This window comes from Neophocaena asiaeorientalis, unplaced genomic scaffold (assembly GCF_003031525.2).
Source record: "Neophocaena asiaeorientalis asiaeorientalis breed wild unplaced genomic scaffold, Neophocaena_asiaeorientalis_V1.1 scaffold198, whole genome shotgun sequence".
Taxonomy (NCBI): domain Eukaryota; kingdom Metazoa; phylum Chordata; class Mammalia; order Artiodactyla; family Phocoenidae; genus Neophocaena; species Neophocaena asiaeorientalis.
In genome coordinates, this window is record NW_020175221.1 from 7,040,981 (window position 1) to 7,068,456 (window position 27,476).

The 27,476-nt window shown below is 42.1% G+C and overlaps 1 protein-coding gene across 1 annotated transcript; it reads right to left on the reverse strand.

The window, feature by feature from the left end:
• Nucleotides 1-27,476, reverse strand: IL31RA (interleukin 31 receptor A). Its single transcript, XM_024765377.1, is given in 12 exon segments — nt 1-450; nt 1,758-1,839; nt 3,025-3,118; nt 8,953-9,093; nt 11,116-11,189; nt 11,191-11,260; nt 12,206-12,307; nt 13,285-13,467; nt 17,732-17,903; nt 17,905-17,949; nt 19,799-19,878; nt 27,422-27,476. Coding segments are annotated over 12 exon segments (1,548 nt in total).

The window sequence follows — 27,476 nt, forward strand, 5'->3', positions numbered from 1 at the left end:
TTAGACTTCTCTTTGGGTTTGGTCCAGAAGTTTTTCAGACATGAGAAATTCTCTGGTTGTCACTGAATTTTTCAAGTATGGGTTTGGTGCTCCTTCCCCACAGAGATGGTCTGGCCCTAAACCTTGGGTAGGAGGGAGAGGATGCTCTTTGGCTTCTGAGCAGATCCCCTCTGGCGTTCCAGGACATAGGTGTTGCGATTCTCTCGGTGGAATCTCGACTGAAACTGAGGGACAATAAGTCCCATATGGGGAGGTCATGTACTCATTCTTTTCCCCTCCCAAGATATTTTCCTGACCCTTTTCAGGTTCCTCTGTGGAAACCACTTCCAGAAAATTCTCAAAATTTACCACCAACCTGTCAATAAGGTCACTGGGGGCAGAACATGGTTTTAGAATCCCATCTTCTTCTGTGTTCACAGAGTCATCAAACTCCTTCAGATTTAGTTTATCCTGGAAAAGAGAAAGGGACACCCCAATGGTCATCTGGGGGCCACATATGATGTAGCCAAAAGCTATTAGGCTTGGGACACCCAAAGCCCCACCTCTGGACCAGCCCCCCTCTTAGAGGCCAGAAGTGGTGCCCTTCCATGGGAGGTTAGCAAGAGTGGTCCATTTTCTGAGAAGAATGCAGTATATTCAAACAATTTCTTCTTCTAGAGAGCTCAAGGCTATTTTCCACATAATCATATGCTCATAAAATCCCAGTGAAGATGGAAGCATCAAAATTAGAATTATCACAAAGACAAATAACTTGTCCAACATCACCAGAAAATCAAAGGTGGCCTCCTGGTGGGGGTGGTGTCCGACATCTTTGTATCCCCAGAGCCTAGCTCACTGCCTGGCATATAGTGAGTGATTAATAAGTGACTGCTACAGAGGACAGACCTACAGATGATTCAAAAAACATTTTAGACATCAGACAAGACTGCCTATGAATTAGTTCACTCTCTTAATAATTTTTGGTAAGCAGGAAATGAGATAAGGTAACATATGAATGATAGAGAAGAAAATAGAAACAACCAAAATTTAATTAAATAAATAATAAAAATAATTTTCACGTCCGTGTTAAAAAAAAGACTTCTGAGTTGAAACAGGGGCTAATATTAAAAATTCCGTATCAAGGAATACAGTCTTTCAATACCAAGGATTTAAAGGTTATATTTGATTGGGCTTCTTTCTACTTAACCGAGAAATTAAACCTTAAAATTTCAGAACAGTTTTCAATTTAAAAATGTATGAAAATGGGAGGTTTCTATTATGGATAACTCCCTAGAAAACCCCGTTGCCAATGTCTCCAATCTGAGAAAACAACTTGATGCAGCCTGCCCCAGCCTCTGGACAGAAATGCACGTTAGCGGCCCCTCGGGTCCCCAGGTGGTCTCTAGATTAACCTGCTCTTGGCTGCTTTTTAAATGGTCTCCAATCTTATAGCTGGGTTCTCCTGCTTTCTAATTAGACAGTCAGGTCCTTAAGGGTAGGGCCAGTGTTTCTTCCGTGGCACCCTTTATAGGACCAGTTTTATGACAGGCGAACACTGGGTCCTATGAGCCTGGTAAAGCCCTTTCCTCTTGTCCAAAGAATGAGGTCAAAGTCATTCCAGGAAGGCTGATTCCACCTGTCCTGCCAGCCATTCCCTGGGACTTTTTAACCTCGAGTTCTCTTTATGTGAACCCTATGCAAACCTCAGTCCATCACCCTGTCCACCTCCCACAACCAGCCTGCTCAACAATCTCCTTAACAAACACAGGAGTGTTTACCTTTAAATCATCTCCACGCCACGTGGCTATACTGCTATCAGCAGGGTTGGGGACACTGGGCCAACATAGGTGCTTTAATTTGCTAATAAGAGATAAGATTTTAAAATAGGAAGTGAGTCCAAGAAGCATTTTACTTCTACTGCATGGCCAAGCCAAAAGAGCAGGGCTTCGATGCAGGGAATCGTATGGCTCCCTATTGAATAAGGGCAAGCTCACAGCCTCCTGACAGAAACTGGGAAAGCAAAGTACTTTGGGGAGTGAAATTGCAAGTCAACTATGGGACGTGATGGGAGGAGACCTTTCCCCAGGCAAAGCTTTTCTTACTCTTCCCTGCTCTCCCACCCCTGCATCTCCACCCCCTGGTTCTGATGCCGAAAATCACACCACCACAGAGCCATTTCCTTGAGATTTATTCCCCAGGAAAGGTAACACGCTAAGCCTTACAAGACACCCACACTTCAGAGCAGTGATTCTCAAAGTGTGGTCCCAACCAGCAGCATCAGTGCCACCTGGGAGCTTGTCGGACGTGCAAAATGTACGAGAACGTGTGCTGATGACTCGCTTACAACCCAAAGCTGACTCAGGTTGACATTAGCTTGGCCATAACTAAGCACAGCTGCTTGGCAGAGAAGGCCCACGACTGTGTAAGTCTGGAGAGAGCGGTCTAATGGGGAGAGAGCCCTTGACCTTCAGGGTAGAATGAGGCTCTCTGGAGAGAGAAAGCACAAGACCCTGAAGACAAGCTTCCTTCCCTACAGTGGCCAGAGCAGGCAGGACAAATGGCCCTCAGCGAGCCCTCCAACACTGCGCCACAAGCAAGGACCCGCCTGTGCTGGGCATACGCTGGCCAGTGCTCTAACTCCATGGGCACCCTGCTCCCTGCTCTGCCTGGGAGAGAGGCTGGTGGCCTTGAGGGCCCTTGCTGCTGCCACGGGTGCCCTCTAGACACACAGAGAGAGGATCTTCTCCTCAACTCTAGTCTCAGATGCCGAACACAGCAGACAAGGCCTGTGGGGCAGCTGGCACTTCCCTGGCTTCAAAAAGCCCTAGGCCCGGTGCACAGCGCTGTCGGGAGTACAAGTCCTCCTGTTTGGTTAGAATTCTGATGTGCCACAGTGTAAGGCATACAATAAATTCAATACATATGTATCAACTCAATAAATGAATGGACACCCCTTAATGGCAGTGTGCCCTCTTCCACCCATGGTGTCTTCCACCCCTTTCCACCCCCGATTTTGAGGGCCCACACTGTTGTCTACAAACTCACTCGGGTTTTTTGAGATCATATGCCACCATCAGGATGATGAGAATAAGAAGGCCACCTCCAACCAGAGAAGTTATAATGAAAATCTCAAAGACACCTTTGAGAAAAGGAGAACAAAAGTCAGTAGCAGGTTGAGCCCCTTACTTTCTTGACAAAAATCAAAGATTAATGTTTTCTTCCAGTAGCTTCAGCAACATATACCCTAAACGTTTTCTTTCAATTTAATTCAAATTCATTCAATTTCTCTTCTCCCTGAATAATACTGACAGAAATTGTGTTCCCCATGTTCATCCTCCAACTTCATTCATCTAGTAAACATTTTCTGAGCACTTACAATTTGCCAAAAACTCTCTGGGTAATAAAATAAATAGCAAGAAGCAAGAAACACAAGATCCCTACTCTCGAGGAGCTTACCTTCTGGCTCAAGAATTCAGACAATAAATAACCTAAGATTATTTCAGATAAAATGGGGTGATACAGAGTAGGGTAAAGTGGGTAGGGGGTTAGCATCTTTAGATAGGGTGGCAAAGGAAGACTCCTTGGAGAAGTGAAATCTGAGCTAATGTGAATAATGAGAAGGAACTGCCCACATTCATGCTGGGGAAAGCATTCCAGGCAGAAGGAAAAGCATAAATGGGAACATAAACGGGAAGTGGTGGGAGGTGAGGTCAGGAAGGGACAGATGAGGAAGGGTCCTGAAAGCAATGGGAAGGAGTTTGGATTGAATTCAAAATACAACAGAAGCCACTGGTGGGTTTTAGGCAGGGGGTCTAGGATTTTAAACTCTGGCTGCTGTGTGGAAAACAGATGGTAGAGGATCAAAGACAGAAGCAGGGAGATCTATAAGAACCAAGAGTAACATCACGAGTAATGAAATTGAAACTGTGATTAAAAATCTTCCAACAGGGGCCTCCCTGGTGGCGCAGTGGTTGAGAGTCCGCCTGCCGATGCAGGGGGACATGGGTTCGTGCCCCGGTCCGGGAAGATCCCACATGTCGCAGAGCAGCTGGGCCCGTGAGCCATGGCCGCTGAGCCTGTGCGTCCGGAGCCTGTGCTCTGCAACAGGAGAGACCACAGCAGTGAGAGGCCCGCATACCGCCAAAAAAAAAAAAAATCTTCCAACAAACAAAAGTCCAGGACCAGATGGCTTCACAGGTGAAATCTATCAAACATTTAGAGACGAGCTAACACTTATTCTTCTCAAACTCTTCCAAAAAACTGCAGAGGGAGGAACACTCTCAAAATCATTCTGCGAGGCCACCATCACCCTGATACCAAAACCAGACAAAGATGTCACAAAGAAAGAAAACTATAGGCCAATATCACCAATGAATATAGATGCAAAAATCCTCAACAAAATGCTAGCAAACAGAATCCAATAGCACATTAAAAGGATCATACACCATGATCAAGTGGAATTTATCCCAGGAATGCAAGGATTCTTCAATATATGCAAATCAATCAATGTGATACACCATATTAACAGATTAAGGAATAAAACCCGTATGATCACCTCAATAGATGCAGAAAAAGCTTCTGACAAAATTCAGCACCCATTTTTGATAAAAACTCTCCAGAAAATGGGATAGAGCGAACCTACCTCAACATAATAAAGGCCATATGTGACAAACCCACAGCAAACGTCATTCTCAATGGTGAAAAACTGAAAGCATTTCCTCTAAGATCAGGAACAAGACAAGGGTGTCCACACTTGCCCCTCCTATTCAACACAGTTTTGGAAGTCCTAGCCATGACAATCAGAGAAGAAAAAGAAATAAAAGGAATATAAATTGGAAAAGAAGAAGTAAAACTGTCACTGTTTGCAAATGACAGGATACTATACATAGAAAATCCTAAAGATGCCACCAGAAAACTACTAGAACTAATCAATGAATTTGGTAAGGTGGCAGGATACAAATTAATGCACAGAAATCTCTTGCGTTCCTATACACTAACAATGAAAAATCAGAAAGAGAAAGTAAGGAAACAATCCCTTTCACCATTGCAACAAAAAGACTAAAATACCTAGGAATAAACCTACCTAAGGAGGCAAAAGATCTGTACTCAGAATACTATAAAGCACTGATGAAAGAAATCAAAGATGACATAAACAGATGGAGAAATATACCATGTTCTTAGATTGGAAGAATCAATATTGTGAAACTGACTATACTACCCAAAGCAATCTACAGATTCAATGCAATCCCTATTAAATTACCAATGGCATTCTTCACAGAATTAGAAAAAAAAATTTCACAATTTGTATGGAAACACAAAAGACCCCGAATAGCCAAAGCAATCTTGAGAAAGAAATGGAGCTGGAGGAATCAGGCTCCCTGACTAATCTACACTACAAGGCTACAGTAATCAAGACAGTATGGTACTGGCACAAAAACAGAAATATAGATCAATGGAACAGGATAGAAAGCCCAGAGGTAAACTCACTCACATATGGTCACCTAATTTATGACACAGGAGGCAAGAACATACAATGGAGAAAAGACAGCCTCTTCAATAAGTGGTGCTGGGAAAACTGGACAGCTACATGTAAAAGAATGAAATTAGAACATTCCCTAACAGCATACACAAAAATAAACTCAAAATGGATTAGAGACCTAAATGTAAGACCAGATACTATAAAACTCTTAGACAAAAACATAGGCAGAACACACTTTGATATAAATCACAGCAAGATTTTTTTTGACCCACCTCCTAGAGTAATGAAAATAAAAATAAACAAATGGGACGTAATTAAACTTAAAAGCTTTTGCACAGCAAAGGAAACCATAAATACGATGAAAAGACAGAACCTTCAGAATGGGAGAAAATATGTGCAAACGAAGCAACAGACAAAGGATTCATCTCCAAAATATATAAACAGCTCATGGAGCTCAATATCAAAAAAACAAACAACCCAATTAAAAAATGGGTGGAAGACCTAAATAGACATTTCACCAAAGAAGACATACAGATGGCCAAGAGGCACATGAAAAGCTGCTCAACATCACTAATTATTAGAGAAATGCAAATCAAAACTGCAATGAGGTGTCACCTCACACTGGTCAGAATGGCCATCATCAAAAAATCTACAAACAGTAAATGCTGGAGAGGGTGTGGAGAAAAGGGAACCCTCTTGCACTGTTGGTGGGAACATAAATTGATACAGCTACTGTGGAAAACAGTATGAAGGTTCCTTAAAAAACTAAAAATAGAACTAGTATTTGACCCAGCAATCCCACTACTGGGAATATACCCTGAGGAAACCATAATGCAAAAGGACACATGTACCTCAATGTTCATTGCAGATCTATTTACAATAGCCAAGACATGGAAACAACCTAAATGTCCAACAACAGATGAAAGGATAAAGATGTGGTACATATATACAATGGAATATTACTCAACCATAAAAAGGTATGAGGTTTTTTTTTGTTGTTGTTGTTTACATGATATTTATCTTTTATTATATATATTACATATTCCCAAAAATATATAAAATCTTCCAAGAGAAAATACCAAAACCTATTGATTTCAAGGTAAGCAACATAATCAAAACGAAAGCAAAGGATTTCTTCCAGACAAAGGAATGTGAAAACATTTCAGCACAAATACAACAAAGACATGGGAAGGTAACTACAATGTTTTACATTTTACAGCATTTTGTTTTAATCAGTATTTGTAGAAAACAAGGATGCTGAGTTCTCAAACACTGTAGTTACAACCGTAAATTAAATTTTCAGAAAAAAAAATAAGAGAAAGTAATGAACTACTGAACATCTGCAATAATAAACATAAGCAAACAAATATGCCACTGAGATCAAAACTGAAGTGTATGATTTTTAGTGTGTGCCAGGGACACTAAATTATTTAATCAGTTCTAGACCACAACCCAAAGCAAAATCATCCTCTCTTCATTTCCCTGATGATTTATTCTAAAAATAAAAAGCAGAAACTTGCTGGTAAAAGAGAATTTCTGCTTGACCTGTAAGCAGCCGGTGGCAACACACACTGAATAAGACCCCAACCAAACACGGGACAGATCCATCTCAAACAACCGGGAGTGGCAAAACCACTATTATTGCAACAAGATTTTTTAATTTCAATTGATCAGAAATTCCAGAACAATTAAGCACACCCGCTTAAACCACAGAACACAGTGAACTCCTATAGGAAGGTTTTATTGGGTATTTGTAGTGAGGTGGATGGACCTAGAGAGTCTGTCATACAAAGTGAAGTAAGCCAGAGAGAGAAAAACAAATATTGCATATTAATGCATAGATGTGAAATCTAGAAAAATGGTACAGATGAACCTATTTGCAGGGCAGGAACAGAGATGCAGATGTAGAGAATGGATATATGGACACAGGGTGGGAAGGGGAGGGTGGGACTAATTGGGAGATTAGGACTGACATATATACACTATCATGTGTAAAACAAATAGCTAGCAGGAACATGCACAGGAAGCTCAGCTCGGTGCTCTGTGACGACCTAGATGGGTGGGAATGGGGGGGGTGTGGGAGGGAGGTCCAAGAGGGAGGGGAAATAGGTATATATATAGTTGGTTCACTTCACTGTACAGCAGAAACTAACACAACATTGTAAAGCAATTATACTCCAATAAAAAAAAATGAAAAACAAACAAAAGAACCAAGGGTAAGAAACTTCTAGTCTCCAAGGCAGGCTCTTGCCTTCAATCTGACCCATAGAGAAAATTCCATCAGATAATGCAATTTGTGCCTAGTGTTGTGAAAATATAACATGATTTTAAAAGACTTTAAAGAGCAATATCAAAAAGAACTCCCAAAAGACAATGTTAGTCAATAAAAACAGAACATGTTTTCTGTGTAAAAACACATGTTTTACTCACATTTTCCAGAACCACAAGCTATTTTTATTCTTTTGGATGTGTGATGATGACCAGGAGACTTTCAAGAATACTTAGACTATTTATAGCTTTTATTGAAAATTTTGCAATGTTCCTTCACTTCTAAGCTTCATATTTTTTTAAAGTGTTAGTATATCCTTAAAATCAAACCTCTGTCATTCAAAGACAGAGATTTCTGTTTCTCCCATTCTATTTCTCTGTTTTCTCCCATTCTCCTTCCTTCTTTCTTCTTCATTTCCCTCTTCAGCCTGTCTTCTTTCCCTTTTGAATATTCCCCATAACCATCGTATGAATCACATTATATTTTACATTATTGTTGTATTTATTAAATTTTTCTTGCTCCCATTTTTTTTTTTTTTTTTTTTTTTTTTTGGTGGTACACGGGCCTCTCACTGTTGTGGCCTCTCCCGTTGCGGAGCACAGGCTCTGGACGCACAGGCTCAGCGGCCATGGCTCACGGGCCCAGCCGCTCTGTGGCATGTGGGATCTTCCCAGACCGGGGCATGAACCTGTGTCCCCTGCATCGGCAGGCAGACTCTCAACCACTGCGCCACCAGGGAAGCCCTATTGCTCTCATTTTTTAATATAAAAGCTGATTAGTAGAACATATTATATACTTTTTTACTCAAAAAAACTCCACAAACAATGAGGTTAAGTGGGCCAATGGTGCTTGATCAACCAAGGCTTTCCCTTGTTTGACACACAGGGACTGGTGACTATGAACTTGGGGATAGCCATGAGGTGGGAGCTGGTTTGGAGTGACAGTGAAGTTGGCATTCACTTGATCCCTCCTCCCTAAGAAGATTCGGGGCTACCCAGGAAGAAGCAAAATGACCCATCTTTCCAAATTCAGCTCTCAATTTTCCTGCTCTCCCTCCTCCCTCCTCACCCATATGTTTTCCAGGAAGGCCAATGAGTCAGAGAGCAAATGGTTCTTCTCACTTCTCCCTTTCATCTGCCTTCCCCCTGCCTTTGGGAAACATCATCTGTGACTAGCCTAAAGGAAAGGCCAAGGAGACATTCCCAGGGACTGAAGGAGTACTCACTAATTGACAATGTCTTGAAGTTTATCCTGGTGCCACTAGTTCCCCCAGCACTAGTGCTGGCCATGACCTGAACAGTGTAAGAGGTCTTTCGTGTCAGGGACTCCAGGCTATACTGCAAAATGCTGGAGTTGACTGTCTTGACTAAAGAAAAAATATAAAAGTCAAACACCACAGCCAAACCCAAGTGAAAACTGTGCTTTAGTGGCACTGAAATAAAAGCATTGGAACCTGGGCTTCCAAGCTTGGCCACCTCATACCCCAATCTCTCTATTCATGTTCTGATTAAAATCAGCCTATCAAGATGGATCAAAGACCTAAATATAAGAGTTAAATCTATACGACGCTTAGAAAACATAGGATAAATCTATATGTCCTTGAATTTGGCAATGATTTCTTAAATATGACACCAAACACACAAGCAGCAAAAAGATTAAACTGAACTTCATCAAAATTAAAAGTTGTTGTGCATTAAAAGACACTATCAAGAGAGTGAAAACACAACTTACAGAATGGGAAAACATTTGCAAATCATATATTTGATAACGAATCTGTATCCAGAATATGTTAAAAAGAACCCCACAAAACTCTAACAGCTCAACACTGGAAGACAAACAACCCAATTAAAAAATGGCAGGGCTTCCCTGGTGGCGCAGTGGTTGAGAGTCTACCTGCCGATGCAGGGGACACAGGTTCGTGCCCGGGTCCGGGAGGATCCCACATGCCGCGGAACGGCTGGGCCCATGAGCCATGGCCACTGGGCCTGCGCATCCAGAGCCTGTGCTCCACAACGGGAGAGGCCACAGCAGTGAGAGGCCCACGTACCGCAAAAAAAATAAAAATAAATAAAAATGGCAAAGAGTCTGAAAAGACTTTCTCCAAAGATACACAAATGGCCAAAGAGCAAGTACAAAGATGCTCTACATCATTAGTTATTAAGGAAGTACAAATCAAAACCACACTGAAATAACACTTTACACCCACTAGGATAGCCACACTTTTTTTTAAATGGAAAATATCCAGTGTTGGTAAGGATCTGGAGAAATTACAATTCTCATATATATTGCTGGTAGAAATGTAAATTGGTGTAGCTGCTATGAAAAGAGTTTGGTGGTTCCTAAATAAGTTAAACTAGAATTACCATATGACCCAGCAATTCTACTCCTAGTAATACACCCCAAAGAATAAAAAGCAGAGATTCAAACAGATAGTTGTACACCAATGTTCATAGCAGCATTAATCACACTGGCTAAAAGATGAAAACAACCCAAATGTCCCATCAACTGATGAATGGATAAACAAAATGTTTATCCATATAATAGAAAATTATTTAGCCATGAAAAGGAATGAGGTGCTAATACATGCTATAACATGGATGAACTTTGAACACATTATGCTAAGTGAAAGAAGCCAGGCAAAAAAAGGCCACATGTTGTATGATTCTGTGTATATGAAATATCCAGAAAAGGTAAATCCATAGAAACAGAAAGCAATTTTGTGGTTGCCAGGGACTGTGGGACAAGGGTAAGGTAGTGACTGAATGGGTACAGGGTTTCTATCTGGGGTGGAAATAGGTAGTGGTAATGGTTGCACAACATTATGGATGTACTTAATGCCACTAAATTGTACACTTTCAAATGTTTAAAGTGGTAAGTTTTGTGTTATATGTATTTTACTGTAACAACAACAAATTAGCCTAAATGGGAATCCAAGCCTAGCCCAGAACTTAGGATGTTAGGCAATATTGTAGACGCAAGAAAAAAGCAGTGGACAGTAGGAGTCATGGTAAAGGGTCCTGCACTGAAGTAAGTGCCACCAAACAGGGTCTGTCCCCCTCCAGCGTTTAATCCAGGTTATGCTCCACTCTGGAATAAAGGTCAGGAAGCTCCCAGAAGGCCCACCTGTTCACGGCCTGACAGGCACAAATTATATCAAGCCCTCTGGTTCCTACCGGACTCTCAGGTACAGTCATTTCACTCTCACCTGACTCTAAAAACTCAAGAGGTGGGTGCCCTTGGCCCCATTTTCAGAGAAGCTCAAAGAAGCTGAGTGATTCCTGCAAGGTGGCAGGGCACCAGCCATGGGAGTCACCCCTATAGCAGGTCTATCCATAGCATCTATCTGGGGCTTGGGGTTCTCTTTCAACTTGTCTATAAGCTCACTTACAGAATTCCTTTCCATCTTCAGCTTGGTAAAATATGGTACAGTTGTTGATGAAACCATTTCTCTGACTCTTGGGACTCCTTCCATGTAATTGTGACTGTCTCCACACCAATGTTCTCCGCCTTTGTCATGGGACCTGCTGATGGACCTTTATAGGACAGGGAGATAAATAATAAACACCGAATTACACCCCAGCAGATCCTTGCCCCACAAAGTCTCTGGCGAGTCCTCAGACTAATCAGTGCTGGGGGTGGGAGGTGGGGGAAGAGTAGGGAACGGATGAATTGGTTTGTTTGAGAAAATTGTTGTCTAGAATCATCCATCTTGAACAGGAAAGGAAGCAGTGTCCAAGACCAGAGAACAAGACCTCTCACTCTGATTTGGAGCCCAGCTCTTTCATTCATACCTGTAATAGCTATTATCAAACAATTAAAGAGTATGCCTCCATGGGCTACCTCTGAGTGACAGGATATATTTCCTAAGGTTGAATCTGGAAGATGTTAACTTTCAAAAAGATAAAGTCTGAGTGGTTTGCCAATAAAACCCTGGCTTATCACTACACAATTAAAAATAATTTTTTAGCATCTCCAAGTTACGAATAACTCTTAGGGTTCCTAACTTGGTCTTAGCTAAATGTTGTTTCTGCTTACAGTGCTATTTGCACTAAGTTTCTTTGTGACTTTGGGCAAGTTATTTCACCTCTCTGAGCCTCAATTTTCCATTTGTGAGATGAAGGGCTTGGACTTGATGATCTCTAATGTCTACTCCAGCTTTAAAATTCAGTGAATCCAGGGACTTCCCTGGTGGTCCAGTAGTTGAGACTCCACGCTTCCAATGCAGGGGGTGCAGGTTCGATCCCTGGTCGGGGAACTAAGATCCCACATGCCACACAGCGCAGCCAAAAAAAAAAAATTCAGTGAATCCATACCGTGACCACAACTGGGTCAAACATACATAGCTTACTATGAGCTAAGGTGCAGCATGGATGGGCACTAAAGCAACTGTGAACAAGCTACAGGCCTTCACAGCCTTGTGTAAATGTTGGACAGGCCCCAGTGTTTCCTTTCCTCAACAGAAACTTGTCCATACATACCACCTTCTTTGACATAAGCCTGGATAGAATATGGCTCACCCACTCGATCTTGCAACATTGGATACACAGAGATGTTATAGCACCGGGAAGGTTTTAGTTCATCTGTGGAAAAAGGGGAGGGGAGAGAGAGAGAGAGGGAAGGTTGGGGAGGGAGGGAGATGGAGAGGAAAGGAGAGGAAGAAAGGGGGGGGGGACAGAGAGAGTGGGAAGAGAGAGAAACAAGCATTAGGTGCAGAGCATGGCATAGAAGAAGGAAAGCTAGACTAAGACTTATGGCCTATGACTTACAGAAGATATTTTATTTTTCTATAGTTTCCATATATGGAAAATAAGGAAGTTAGGTTGGATGGTCTCTAATGTCTATTCCATTTCTAACATTTTAAAATTAATTATTAGAACTAAACCTGTACCACTCTGACAAAATGACAGAGCCACCCAGGAAAGGAGAAGTAAGAGCTCCAGTCTCTCCTCCATCACTGATTTTGTTACATGATTTGGGGGCACTACAGAATAAACTTAACCCTTCTTTCAATAGCGTATCACCCTAGAGAACTCAGGTACCATAAATTGTACCTCTTCTGTCTGCATCCCTACATAAGCATAACTCTTCATGTGGATGCTATTAAGAAATGGTTGGAGAGTAAAGCCTCACTTATGTGTCTTACATGGAGCAGGGGCTTTCTTGAAAAGAAGGCTACTCCCTGTATCAATCACCTGGGGAAGGGGCCTAGATCTTAAACAGGCAACCAGAACTGAAGGAGTGCCCTGGGTAGGACAGATGGGATACAAACTCTGGTGTTATCCACGTGATCAAGATATCTGGGAAGAGCTCTCTGATGGTGGGTGTCAAGATGGTGTTTTCCACCTGGAAACACGCCAGATGCCTGGTCTGATACCTATGGTTTCCTATTCTAGTATTGCTGGGAAATGTCAAGAAGTACACTTCCTTAAGCTTGCCCTAGCTTGTCAAATTCATTACTCACATTTACAGTTTTGAAGCCAAAGTTAAGGATTTAAAAACTGATGAAAATGAAACTGAATCCTACACAGAGGGAATTTGTGGGCTCCGCACTGGCTACCCTGCTGGATTGTCCAGTTCCTGGTCTGAGACACAGATTCCCAGGAAATGGTCGAGGACTCTGTGTCCAAATCTGGGACCCACTCAATCATCCATGTATCTACCTCCAGAGCAGAGCTTTGCCACTCCATCACCAGCTGGTCCTGAGTGAAGCAGGTCTGCATGGCCTTGATGCACTGAAATGCTGAAAGGAGAAAAGAGGACTGCTTCACAACACCTAACTCATCCTCCAAATGCACCAACAACATTAACATCCATTCACTGCCCCAAGTGTAAAGAAGGTCAAAGTTCAGGATCCCCACTGCAGCCTTCCCCTATGATACTGTTTTTACTGCTTTTATTGTGTCCCTTTTCCTTACCCTCAATATTTGATGAACTGCCTTCTTCATGTTTTGTTATCTTCCCCAATTTTACCTATTTCCAGCAAAGAATCTTACTAGAAGGTTGATAACTAAGATGACTTACAGGGTAGCTCTCGTGTCTCTGCAAGTCAAAAGGAAAGCAAGCCTGAGACAAAGAATGAATCTCTAAAGGTAGAATTTCAGGCACCTGTAATTCTGTGGCTGGGAAGCTGGAAGATGGTGACCCTAAAATCATACCAGGGTGATGGTTTCAAATTTCAATTGTCTAGGCTGGCGCTATACAACCTGGCTACGGAGTCCTATTCTCAAGGTAGAAAGAATTGTGTCTGTAGCAGAAAGACACATCCATCCAAAGCACCTAGGTGTGGACCAATATGTAAATGACTATGTTTTCTGCAGGCCTAGCAAAAAACGCAGGTGGGGAAACAGTCCGCAGGGTTCCTTTAATAGAAAAGTTGAACATGTGGCTTCAAATCCCTTACCAGGGATTTAATCAAATCAGAGAGCTCCCTTATTGGCAATGTTCTGAACACACAGAAGAGAGGACTATTGGAGATGTAGGGAAGCAGGGAAGGAGGGCATAAAGGAGTGGGGCTCAGAAGACCACAATGTGTGGCTCTTTCCTTCATCTACTCCTCACCACCTACAACACACCTGAGCCTACAAAATTGAAATCCACAGGAAGTATGTTTAAATGAACATCAAAGATGGTCCTGGGGCTTCCCTAGTGGCGCAGTGGTTGAGAGTCCGCCTGCCGATGCGGGGGACGCGGGTTCGTGCCCCGGTCCAGGAAGATCCCACATGCCACGGAGCGGCTGGGCCCATGAGCCAGGTCCGGAGCCTGTGCTCTGCAATGGGACAGGCTACAACAGTGAGAGGCCCCGCGTACCAAAAAAAAAAAAAAAAAACAAAAAAAGTATAGTCCTGGATGAGGGCAGAAGAGGAGACGGAGTCCCTCAACCAAAATTCCTCTTGAAGCTGGAAGCCTAGGCAAGGGTAGAGATTTGATGTAGGGGGCTGGGGGGTACTGAATTCTGCTATTTCTATGCAGCAAGCCCCAGTGGGGTGTGTGTATATTTAGGAGCTTCTGTTCCTGAAGGCCACAGTTGGCGGAGCCTTTCCCCAAACCAGGCCTTTATGAGAGACTCCAGCTTCTGGTCTAGAAGTAAGGCCAGAGAATTTGTCTACCTGAAAGGGTAGCTCTGAGGAAGGGCAACTGAGGCATGGGGAAAATGTGAAGTTGGAGCGGGGGCAAGGAGCACAGAGCCAGGAAATCAACCCCACCTGAGCCTTAGGGCTCCTGCTTTCTCCTCCCTGCCCTCCCCTGCTCATAGCCTCTAAGCAGCCTTAGTCGCTGTTCCAGTCAGGCTGAAAGTCTGATTTCACAGCAGTTCACACAAACGAGCAGAACACACACACACTGACCAGTTCAGTGTCACACAGCCAGATTTCTAAGTCACTTTATTAATACCAAGTCCAAGGCTCTGGATAAAGTACATTGTACAAGTTTGGAATCATGCAGACCTGGGCTTGAATTCCACTTGAGAGACTCTGAGCAAATTACTAAGCTTTCCTGAATCTCAGCTTCATCAGCTATAAAGTGAATCTAATAGCACCTACCCCATGGGTCATTTCAAGGCTAAAATCAGATTAACCTATACCATCTTAGCACAATGTCTGATATATCCTAATGGACAATATTGGATAATTATACTTACTTAATGATTGTTAAACTTACAATTATTATTATTTTTATAACTATTCTCCAGTTGACTCTACTTTATTAAACAAAATTCTGTAGAGCATTACTTTCTTATATATGTCTAGGACCAGGACCTGTAAAGAGGTCTATATAGGGCCAAATATAAACATTTTAGGTTTTGCAGGCCTCTGTTGCAACTACTCAGATCTGCCATTGTTGCACAAAGGGAGACATAGACGATGTAAAAACGAATAGGTGTGGTTGTGTTCCAATAAAACTTTATTTACAAAAACAGGTGTCAGGTCAGGTTTGACCCACAAGCTATAGTTTGCCTACACTTGGTCTGGAACCATTATAACTGATGATTGTGCCAATACTTATGACATAAAGCAAATACCTTCAGAATTGGGAAAAATAAAAGACGCTGTGTGAATTTAGCATAATCTTAATGTGTATTTTATGATATTTTTGAAGTTGGTAATCCATGTCTAATAGAAATTCAATTAGTTAGACATTTTGCTAAGAATCACAATAGTAATGATTAGCACTAGACAAAGCATTCTATACACAGTCTCATTTAATATTCACAGTAGCCTTATGAGGGAGGTATAACTAAAAGCCCATTTAATAAGTAGCTAAGGTTTAGAGAGGTTAGATAATTTGCCCAATGTTTATGGTATCTAGTGAAAGAGCAAAGATTTGAATCCAGAGCTGCTAGACTCCACAGCCCATGTTTTTTATTCCCTACCCTTTCCTGCCTCCCACTACAGGGCCACACCAGGAAACTACGATTACTATTCATCAGTGCCTCTGTTAACACAGAATGTGTGTTCAGTGACACACACATTTGTCGGAAACTTCATCACCAGGGGTATTGGACAGGCAGGAACTAGGATGCCAGGAACTAAGGGCTGTGGCAAACACTGACTAAAACAATATCAAATACTGACTGTAGCTCAAAACACACACACACGAAATATATATCTAGGAGTTCTAAAATGAGGCAAAAGAAGACATGGGTTAAGTTTAAGAAGAGAAAGAAGAGGGACTTCCCTGGTGGTCCAAGTGGTTAAGAATCTGCCTTCCAATGCAGGGGGTGCGGACTCGATCCCTGGTCAGGGAACTAAGATCCCACATGCCATGGGGCAGCTAAGCCAGCACACTGCAACTACTGAGCCTGCGCACTTTGGAGACTGCTCACTCGCTACAACTAGAGAGAAGCCCGTGCACCGCAACGAAGAGCCCACGTGCCACGACGAAAGATCCCACGTGCCTCAACTAAGACCCAACATAGCCAAAAACAGATAAATAAATATTTAAAAATTTAAAAATAAATAAAAATAAAAACTACTATGATTAAAAAAAAGAAGAGAAAGAAGAAAGCACAGGCAGACAAGTTTAGCGCTGGTAGTGTAAATGCCTGATATAATTCTAGATCTAAGCAAACAGAGCGAGATGGAGAATTGGAGAGTGCATTCCCTAGCTATGGTGTGTTTCAACAAATAGTTACTGAGCATCTTTTCTATGCCAACTGCTCTGTGTTTATTCTAGATTTTGGAAATGGAGGAGGAGGAGGAGAGGAGGACCAGGAGGAGAAAGAAAATGAGAAGAAGAGAAAAAGAGACCAAAAAGAAAAATCTCTGCTCTCGTGGAACTTGCATCCTATTGATGGAGAGATAGGTAATAATCAAAATAAATGAGAAAATCTATAGAATGAGGATAGTAAGATCTATAGAGAAAAATAAAGCAGGGAAGAGGGAATCCATTGCTTGCAATTCCTTGACTAAGACTCAAAGAAGCTATTTTATTCCAAAACAGAATACAAAATATGAGTTTACCTGGGAGCAGTAACATTCCTAAAATTACTTAATTAAAGGTGTAACGAGCAATTTATTGGAAAGTATAAACATTAGAAATTTCCCTAACTTGATAGTCAAATGGAAAGGAGAAAAGGAAGAAAACAGGAGTGAGCAAACCACGCCTGGGGTGCAGCCAATCCTGTGACGGGAAGATTTCAAAAGAGAGGTTTCAGCCACTGAGGATAAATGTGGCAGATGTGACAGATTTTTATGACTTAACCCAGCTTACACTGACTCAGAACAAAATAAATACAGGCTGCATGTAGAACTTCTAGGCTCATGACTTTGTATCATATGATTCATGAAGTCTCTGATTTTCAACACAGGCTTTGTTCCAAAGGAACTTTATTTCAAGAGGTTCGTGAATTACTCAAAGATTATGATCGCTCCCCCATAACCTAAAAAGTCCTCACTTCAGAATCATTTTGACTCTAGAGAAACAGCAGCCTCTGAGAGGACAGGGAGTACTCCTTGGACATTTGGATGGGGTCAGGCATCTAAGTAAGAAGTTTATGTTATACTTACACTTTTCATCAATAGCTGGAATCCTAAGCGTGGCCACTGGAGACTCCCCAAGAGAATTGTAAGAAATCACATATAGCCGGTAGGTCTTGCCTCCCAGATACAATTTAAGCTGCTGGTTAGTGGTGTTCATTGTCTCTGTGAGGTTAGTGTTGTTTTCTGGAAAATACCATATGTTGGTAGCCAAGAGTTTTCTCCAGGACCGGGGCTCCTTTTGCCTTCTGAACACAGAGGAAACAAAATTTATTGCCAAAAGCAAAGAAAGAAAGGCATTGAGACAGTCATAAATGGTGGGAATCGGGTTGGGAGGTAATAGTAACTATAAGGTGCTAAACTACAATCAGGTAATTACCTTTCCAGGATGCATAACATACCCTGTGCCAATAACAGCTTTATTGAGATATAATTCACACACCAGAAAATTCACCTTTTTGAAGTGTACAATTCATTGGCTTTTAGTATATTCACAGAGTTGTGTAATCATCACCACTATCTAATTTTAGTCCATTCTTTTTTAAGCAGCTCTAATTCATAGAAAACTCTCCTATTGAAGCAAAAGGAAGACCAGCCCCCAGGCGAGGGGAAGGAGGGCATTGAAGTCCATCTCACCTACTTCACAGGTTGGCCTACTTGACCCACGTGGGTCTGGCCTCACGCGGTACGTGCCACTGTTTACTTTCCTACCTCAAAAATATGTTGACAGGGTTTCTCTGGTGATGCAGTGGTTAAGAATCCACCTGCTAATGCAGGGGACATGGGTTCAATCCTTGGTCCAGGAAGATCCCACATGCCACGGAGCAACTAAGTCTGTGGCCACAACTACTGAGCCTGCTTTCTAGAGCCTGTGAGCCACAACTACTGAAGCCCATGCGCCTAGAGCCCATGCTCCACAACAAGAGAAGCCACAGCAATGAGAAGCCCACGCACCACAACAAATAGTAGCCCCCACTCACCGCAATTAGAGAAAGCCTGTGTGCAGCAATGAAGACCCAATGCAGCCAAAAATAGATAAATAAAAATAAAATCTATATAAAAAATACGTTGACAGAATCATTCGTTTCCACACTTGATAACTGAGAAAGAACCCACAACATCTGGGATTGATTCTCAAAGATTTCCCAATGCCACTGGCTATGCTTTCCCTTGCCTGCTGCCTCTGAGGGTGCCCCTCAGCCCTTGGGGTGGGAAGGGAAAGGAGAAAGGTAGAAGAATGCTCCAACCCTGAAGTGATTGGGATTGGAATGTCATTTGGAAAAACAGGGTGATTTCTCCATTTTCAAAAGGATTTTAAACTTGCCTGAACTTGAGCAAGTATGAGATAACCCGATGAGTATTACCTGAGAATTCTGGAGACACACCAAAGAGTTTTGGCATCTCTTTGCTCTCCTCCCTCTCTTCTTTCCCCCAGCTCCCTACCTCCTCTCTCCTATTTCCTGGCTGCTTTTTCCCTCTGTTTGCCCTTTTCCTTTCCTGCTTCTTCCCCTCCTTTTCTGTCCTTTTTCTTACCATCTCCTCTCATCTCTTCCTGCTCGCTCATCTCCTCTGCATTACCCACCTGGCTCCTCCTTTGTTCCTCACTCCCCGGCCTCCATCCTACAAAGGACGCTTCTTCTATCCTTGCACCCCACTATCCCAGTACTCAGGAAGTCACTTGTGCAGTATACGTTGGCAGTAGCTTCAGGACACACCAGTAAGCTCACCGCAAGTCAGTGCTCTTCTCCACTGTGGCGGTGGGGCTATATATTACATTGCCTTCTAGTGGAGGCCAGCCAGTGACAGTCTTCTCCAGAAGATCAAGGTGCCTCCTGCACTTACACTTTGTACCTGTCCCAAATGTTAACATTTCAGACCAAATAAGAGGGGCCAGGGTCTGTAATTCACATTTAGGCCATCTACAAAATGACTTATAGGGCTTTTTGGAGATGGGAAACCGTTGTGAGATTTGGGGCATCAAAGCCTCTATGGAAGGAAATTAAGGAGGTAAAATGCCAATAATCACGGTTCTTAGAGGCGTAAGAGACCAAGGCTTTTAAACAGAAACTGTAAATAAATAACCCAGAGGGAGGTCACCTTCCACAGCAACTGCACTGGCCTTCTTCCATCCACCTCGGCTAGTCCCAGGACTCGCCACAGATCCAGGCCATGTGGAGCTGGAAGGAACAAGAGTGAGGTGCTCAACACAGACTGGAGGCAGTTGCAGCAGTAGATGGTGACATGAGCTAGGCTGCCTGTTTAGAAAATGCAGTTGGAAAGGATTTGCTTGAGGGAGGCAGCAGGAGTGAGGGGCAGAGTGGCGGGATGGCAACATTGCAATGATGTCTTCATTTCGTGACTGAAGGACTGGAATCAACCAAAGGTCAAAAGTAACTAGCAATCTATAAAATCAGTATCCTATATATAAATCATTCCTCCACTCCCAATGAAAACACTGGGATTTTCTTGTGTTAGAACACTACTGTAATGTGGTGCAAAGCTTTGTACTTTGTGAAAAAATAAAATCTCAATTATTTAGTGCAAAAGTAAAAATAAAATAATAAAACTTCCCTTGGATCTGATGACTAAAGGTAATGTAAAATAAAACTACAATAGACCCCATCATAATATAATTTATCACTCAAATCTGGATTGGAATGTGACATCTCATGTCCTCGAAGATATAACATTCACATATATTAAAGCTGGGAATGACACAGATAACTGATAAAGAGATTATATAGAGAGGAACCAAGATGGCAGAGCAGAAGGACATGCTCTCACTCCCTCTTGTGAGAACACCAGAATCACAACTAGCTGCTGGACAATCATCGACAGGAAGACACTGGAACTCACCAAAAAAGATACCCCACATCCAAAGACAAAGGAGGAGCCACAGTGAGACGGTAGGACGGGTGCAGTCACAGTAAAATCAAATCTCATAACTGCTGGGTGGGTGACTCACAGACTGGAGAACACTTATACCACAGAAGTCCACCCACTGGAGTGAAGGTTCTGAGCCCCACGTCAGGCTTCTGAACCTGGGGGTCTGGCAATGGGAGGAGGAATTCCTAGAGAATCAGACTTTGAAGGCTAGCAGGATTTGATTGCAAGACTTTGACAGGACTGGGAGAAACGGAGACTCCACTACTGGAAGGCACACGGAAAGTAGTGTGTGCATCGGGACCCAGGGGAAGGAGCAGTGATCCCAGGGGAGACTGAACCAGACCTACCTGCTAGTGTTGGAGGGTCTCCTGCAGTGGCAGGGGGTGGCTGTGGCTCACCGTGGGGACAAGGACACTGACAGCAGAAGTTCTGGGAAGCACTCCTTGGTGTGAGCCCTTCCAGAGTCTGTCATTAGCCTCACCAAAGAGCCCAAGTAGGCTCCACTGTTGGGTTGCCTCAGACCAAACAACCAACAGGGAGGGAACCCAGCCCCACCAATCAGCAGAGAAGCAGACTGAAGTTTTACGGAGCTCTGCCCACCAGAGCAACAGTCAGCTCTACCCACCACCAGTTCCTCCCATCAGGAAACTTACACAAGCCTCTTAGATAGCCTCATCCACCAGGGGGCAGAGAGCAGAAGCAAGAAGACCTACAATCCTGCAGCCTGCAGAACAAAAACCACATTCACAGAAAGATAGACAAGATGAAAAGGCAGGGGGCTATGTACCAGATGAAGGAACAAGATAAAACCCCAGAAAAACAACTAAATGAAGCGGAGAGAAGCAACCTTCCAGAAAAAGAATTCAGAATAATGATAGTGAAGATGATCCAGGACCTCGGAAAATAAATGGAGGCAAAGATCGAGAAGATGCAAGAAATGTTTAACAAAGACCTAGAAGAATTAAAGAACAAACAGAGAAGAACAATACAATAACTGAAATGAAAATTACACTATAAGGAATCAATAGCAGAATAACTGAGGCAGAAGAACGGATAAGTAACATGGAAGACAGAATGGGGGAATTCACTACTGCAGAACAGAATAAAGAAAAATGAATGAAAAGAAATGAAGACAGCCTAAGAGACCTCTGGGGCAACATTAAATGCAACAACATTTGCATTATAGGGGTCCCAGAAGGAGAAGAGAGAGAGAAAGGACCAGAAAAAATATTTGAAGAGATTATAGTCAAAAACTTCCCCAACATGGGAAAGGAAATAGCCACCCAAGTCCAGGAAGTGCAGAGAGTCCTGTACAGGATAAAACCAAGGAGAAACACGCTGAGACACATAGTAATCAAACTGGCAAAAATTAAATACCAAGAAAAATTATTGAAAGCAGCAAGAGAAAAATGACAACATACAAGGGAACTCCCATAAGGTTAACAGCTGATTTCTCAGCAGAAACTCTACAAGCCAGAAGGGAGTGGCATGATATACTTAAAGTGATGAAATGGAAAAACCTACAACCAAGATTACTCTAACCAGCAAGAATCTCATCCAGGTTCGATGGAGAAATCAGAAGTTTTCCAGACAAGCAAAAGCTAAGAGAATTCAGCACCAGCAAACCAGCTCTACAACAAATGCTAAAGGAACTTCTCTAAGTGGGAAACACAAGAGAAGAAAAGGACCTACAAAAACAAACCCAAAACAATTAAGAAAATTGTCATAGGAACATACATATCGATAATTACCTTAAACGTGAATGGATTAAATGCTCCAACCAAAAGACACAGGCTTACTGAATGGATACATAAACAAGACCCATATATATGCTGTCTACAAGATACCCACTTCAGACCTAGGGACACATTCAGACTGAAAGTGAGGGGATGGAAAAAGATATAACATGAAAATGGAAATCAAAAGAAAGCTGGAGTACCAATACTCTTATCAGATAAAATAGACTTTAAAATAAAGAATGTTACAAGAGACAAGGAAGGACACTACATAATGATCAAGGGATCAATCAAAGAAGATATAACAATTATAACTATATATGCACCCAATATAGCAGCACCTCAATACATAAGGCAACTGCTAACAGCTATAAAAGAGGAAATCAACAGTAACACAATAATAGTGGGGGACTTTAACACCTCACTTACACCAATGGACAGATCATCCAAAATGAAAATAAATAAGGACACAGAAGCTTTAAATGACACAATAGACCAGACAGATTTAACTGATATTTATAGGACATTTCATCCAAAAACAAGAGATTACACTTTCTTCTCAACTGCGCACGGAACATTCTCCAGGATAGGTCACATCTTGGGTCACAAAGCAAGCCTCAGTAAATTTTAAAAAATTGAAATCATATCAAGCATCTTTTCTGACCACAATGCTATGAGATTAGAAATCAATTACAGGGGAAAAAAAGCAAAAGCCACAAACACATGGAGGCTAAACAATACGTTACTGAAGAACCAAGCGATCACTGAAGAAATCAAAGAGGAAATCAAAAAATTCATAGAGACAAATGACAATGAAAACACGACAATCCAAAACCTATGGGATGCAGCAAAAGCAGTTCTAAGAGGGAAGTTGATAGCTATACAAGCCTACCTCAAGAAACAAGAAAAATCTCAAATAAACAATTTAACCTTATATCTAAAGGAACTAGAGAAAGAAGAACAAACAAAACCCAAAGTTAGCAGAAGGAAAGAAATCATAAAGATCAGAGCAGAAATAAATGAAATAGAAACAAAGAAAACAGTAGCAAAGATCAATAAAACTAAAAGCTGGTTCTTTGAGAAGATAGATAAAACTGATAAACCATTAGGCAATCTCATCAAGCAAAAGAGGGAGAGGACTCAAATCAATAAAATTAGAAATGAAAAAGGAGAAGTTATAACAGACACCGCAGAAATACAAAGCATCCTAAGAGACTACTACAAGCAACTCTATGCCAATAAAACGGACAACCTGGAAGAAATGGACACGTTCTTAGAAAAGCACAGCTTTCCTAGACTGAACCAGAAAGGAACAGAAAATATGACCAGACCAATCACAAGCAGTGAAATTGAAACTGTGATTAAAAATATTCCAACAAACAAAAGCCAAGGACTAGATGGCTTCACAGCCGAATTCTATCAAACATTTACAGAAGAGCTAACACCTAACCTTCTCACACTCTTCCAAAATATAGCAGAGGGAGGAACACTTCCAAACTCATTCCATGAGGCCACCATTACCCTGATACCAAAACTACACAAAGAAATAAAACTACAGGCCAATATTACTGATGAACATAGAGGCAAAAATCCTCAACAAAATACTAGCACACAGAATCCAGCAGCATAGGAACAGGATCACACACCATGATCAACTGGGTCTTACCCCAGGAATGCAAGGAAACTTCAATATATGCAAATCAATCAATGTGATACACCATATTAACAAACTGAAGGATAAAAACCATATGATCTTCTCAATAGATGCAGAAAAAGCTTTTGACAAAATTCAACACCAATTTATGATTTAAAAAATTCTCCAGAAAGTAGGCATAGAGGGAACCTACCTCAACATAATAAAGGCCATATATGACAAACCCACAGCCAACATCATTCTCAATGGTGAAAAACTGAAACCATTTCCACTAAGATCAGGAAAAATGACCCAGCAATCCCACTACTGGGCATATACCCCAAGAAAACCATAATTCAAAAAGAGTCATGTACCACAATGTTCATTGCAGCTCTATTTACGATAGTCAGGACATGGAAGCAACCTAAATGTCCACCACCAGATGAATGGATAAAGAAGATGTGGCACATATCTGAGTAATGGAATGTTACTCAGCCATAAAAAGAAATGAAATTGAGTTATTTGTAGTGAGGTGGATGGACCTAGAGTCTGTCATACAGAGTGAAGTAAGTCAGAAAGAGAAAAACAAATGTTGTATGCCAATGCATACATATGGAATCTTAAAAAAAAAAAGAAAAAAGAAAAAAACGGTTCTGAAGAACCTAGTGGCAGGACAGGAATAAAGACGAAGACGTAGAGAATGGACTTGAGGACACAGGGAAGGGGAAGGGTAAGCTGGGACGAAGTGAGAGAGTAGCACTGACATGTATACACTACCAAATGTAAAATAGATAGCTAGTGGGAAGCAGCTGCATTGCACAGGCAGATCAGCTCGGTGCTTTTTTACCACCCAGAGGGGTGATATAGGGAGGGTGTGTGGGAGATGCAAGAGGGAGGGAATATGGGGACATATATATACATATAGCTGATTCACTTTGTTATACAGCAGAAACTAACACAACAATAATTGTAAAGCAATTATACTCCAATAAAGATGTTAAAAAAAAAAAACAGGGGGCTTCCCTGGTGGCGCAGTGGTTAAGAGTCCACCTGCCGATGCAGGGAACACGGGTTCGTGCCCTGGTCCGGAAAGATCCCACATACCGCGAGCGGCTGGCCCCGTGAGCCATGGCCGCTGAGCCTGTGCGTCCAGAGCCTGTGCTCCACAATGGGAGAGGCCACAACAGTGAGAGGCCCGCGTACAGCAGAAAAAAAAACAATAAAAAAAAAACAAAAACAGGAGTACTGGCAGTACTGCTCAAGACTGCCAAGGTCATGAGAAATAAGGGAAAACTAAAAAAGTGTCACCGACCAGAAGTGACTAAGGAGACATGACAGTTCAATGCAGTATGCTACCCTGAATTAGATCCCGGAACAGAAAGAGAACATTAAGGAAAAACTAGTGAAATCCAAATAAAGTCTGGAATTTACTTGATAGTCGTGTGCTAGTATCAGTTTCTTAGTTTTGTCAAATACACTATGGTATTATAAAATAGTAACAATGAGGGAAACTGGATGAGGGGTATATAAGAATTCTCTACACTATGTTCACAATATTTGTGTAAATTTAAAATTAAAACAGAATGTTTGTTTTTTAAACATGGACAACTGAAGTCTAGATTTGCCCCTCTCACACATCTATCCTTCTCCCCTTCTTAAGAAAAAACATATAACCATATTTCTACATTTCTAGAAATAACTATTTCCCCTATTTTTAGAAATAAGGAGAAATAGTCATAACTTTCCTGTAAGAAAGATAAGGATAATGTTCTTGCTTATCAGAGAATTTCCCACATGCAAAAGGAATATTTTTCAAAATTAAAAAGCTGTTCTTGATCTCCCTTCTTCCCGCTATGCTCGTTATCACTTCGGTACTGTTGTAAAGTTAGTGTTTGTTCTGAAAAATGTCTTGAAATAAAAGAAGGGCAAGGCTGAGACCAAGCGAAGAATAGTCTAGAAGGGAAGTAGTGTGGAAATTGGAGTCAGTTATGTAGGAAATTATTAAGTGAAACATGGTAAGAGAAGACAAAGATCTAAGATCAAAAAAGACAAGTCGAGGGGAAAGGTGTCCTGATCCTCATCACCAGAACTTTAAATTGGATTAACTGGGAGCAACTGTTGATTTCTGAGGTGGCCAAAAGAGGCTGAATGAGACAGAGAGACACAGGTCTACCTGCCTGTATTATCTACAAAGCTCTGGAGTGACACATGTGTAACTCCAGGGAGCTGCAGGGCAGGCCAGGCCAGGACAGAGGTCTGCAAGACATTCTCATTATCTCCAGATCACAACTGCCTTCTGGGTGACCCCCAATTACTACATGTTATGGGCTGAATTATGTCCCTCCCCTCAAAACTCACATCTCTCTGCCAGTACCTCAGAAGGTGACTACATTTGGAAATAGGGCATTTAAGGAGGTATTAATTAAAATGAGGCCATTAAAGTGGGCCCTAATTCAATCTGACTGGTGTCCTTGTAAGAGGAGATTAAGATACACAGACGGATGACCATGTGAAGAGGCAGCAAGAGGATGGTTATCCACAAGCCAAGGAGAGAGGTGTCAGAGAAAATCAACTCTGTAGGCACCCTGACCTTGGACTTCCAGTCTCCACAACCGTGAGAAAATAAACTTCTGTTGCTCAGGCCACCCAGTCTGTGGTATTTTGTTATGGCAGCCTCAGCAGACTAGTATGTATACTACATGTTTTCTCTACTTCCCCAGTGCCCAATCCCCACTTTTTTTAATCTGGTCTTAATATTTTTTTACCATAATATGTGATCAAAGTAATACATCTTAGACCTGCAAGGTGTTGTATGGTTATTAGGCCCATAGTTTTGAGTTGGACCATTGTAGGTATATGGTGTTTCATTTCTCTTTTTATCCTTGAAATTTACAGCAAATGGTGTGAAAATGGTATTTTTTTATGTGTGCGTCTTATATGAAACCAATGCACTTAACACAGAAATTATCAAGGTAAGCACCAACCATTACTCTAAAACAGTGAATCTTAATCTTTTTTTGGGGGGAGGGGCGGGCGGTACACAGGCCTCTCACTGCTGTGGCCTCTCCCGTTGCGGAGCACAGGTTCCAGACGCACAGGCCCAGCGGCCACGGGCCCAGCCGCTCTGCGGCATTTGGGATCCTCCTGGACCAGGGCACAAACCTGCGTCCCCTGCATCGGCAGGCAGACTCTCAACCACTGCGCCACCAGGGAAGCCCAAATCTTGATCTTTTGGAGGGTTGTAGCTCCCCTTGAAAATATGATCTTGCAAAATCTGCACATGCATAAATATATATCAACATGCATACAGACCCCCACGCAAATTCAGGGAGCCCACAAATCCCCCAGTGTTCATCCATGTGTGCCTATATCCAGGTGTCGTCCCTTTGTTCTCAAGTTAACAATTCTTATCCAAAGAATGCAAAAAGAATCACATAATCCATAAAAGGGCACAGGCTGACCTACCTGCCAGGCCAAATTTGCAGAGTAGAGGGAGCATCCACAGTGTCCAGCCCCACAT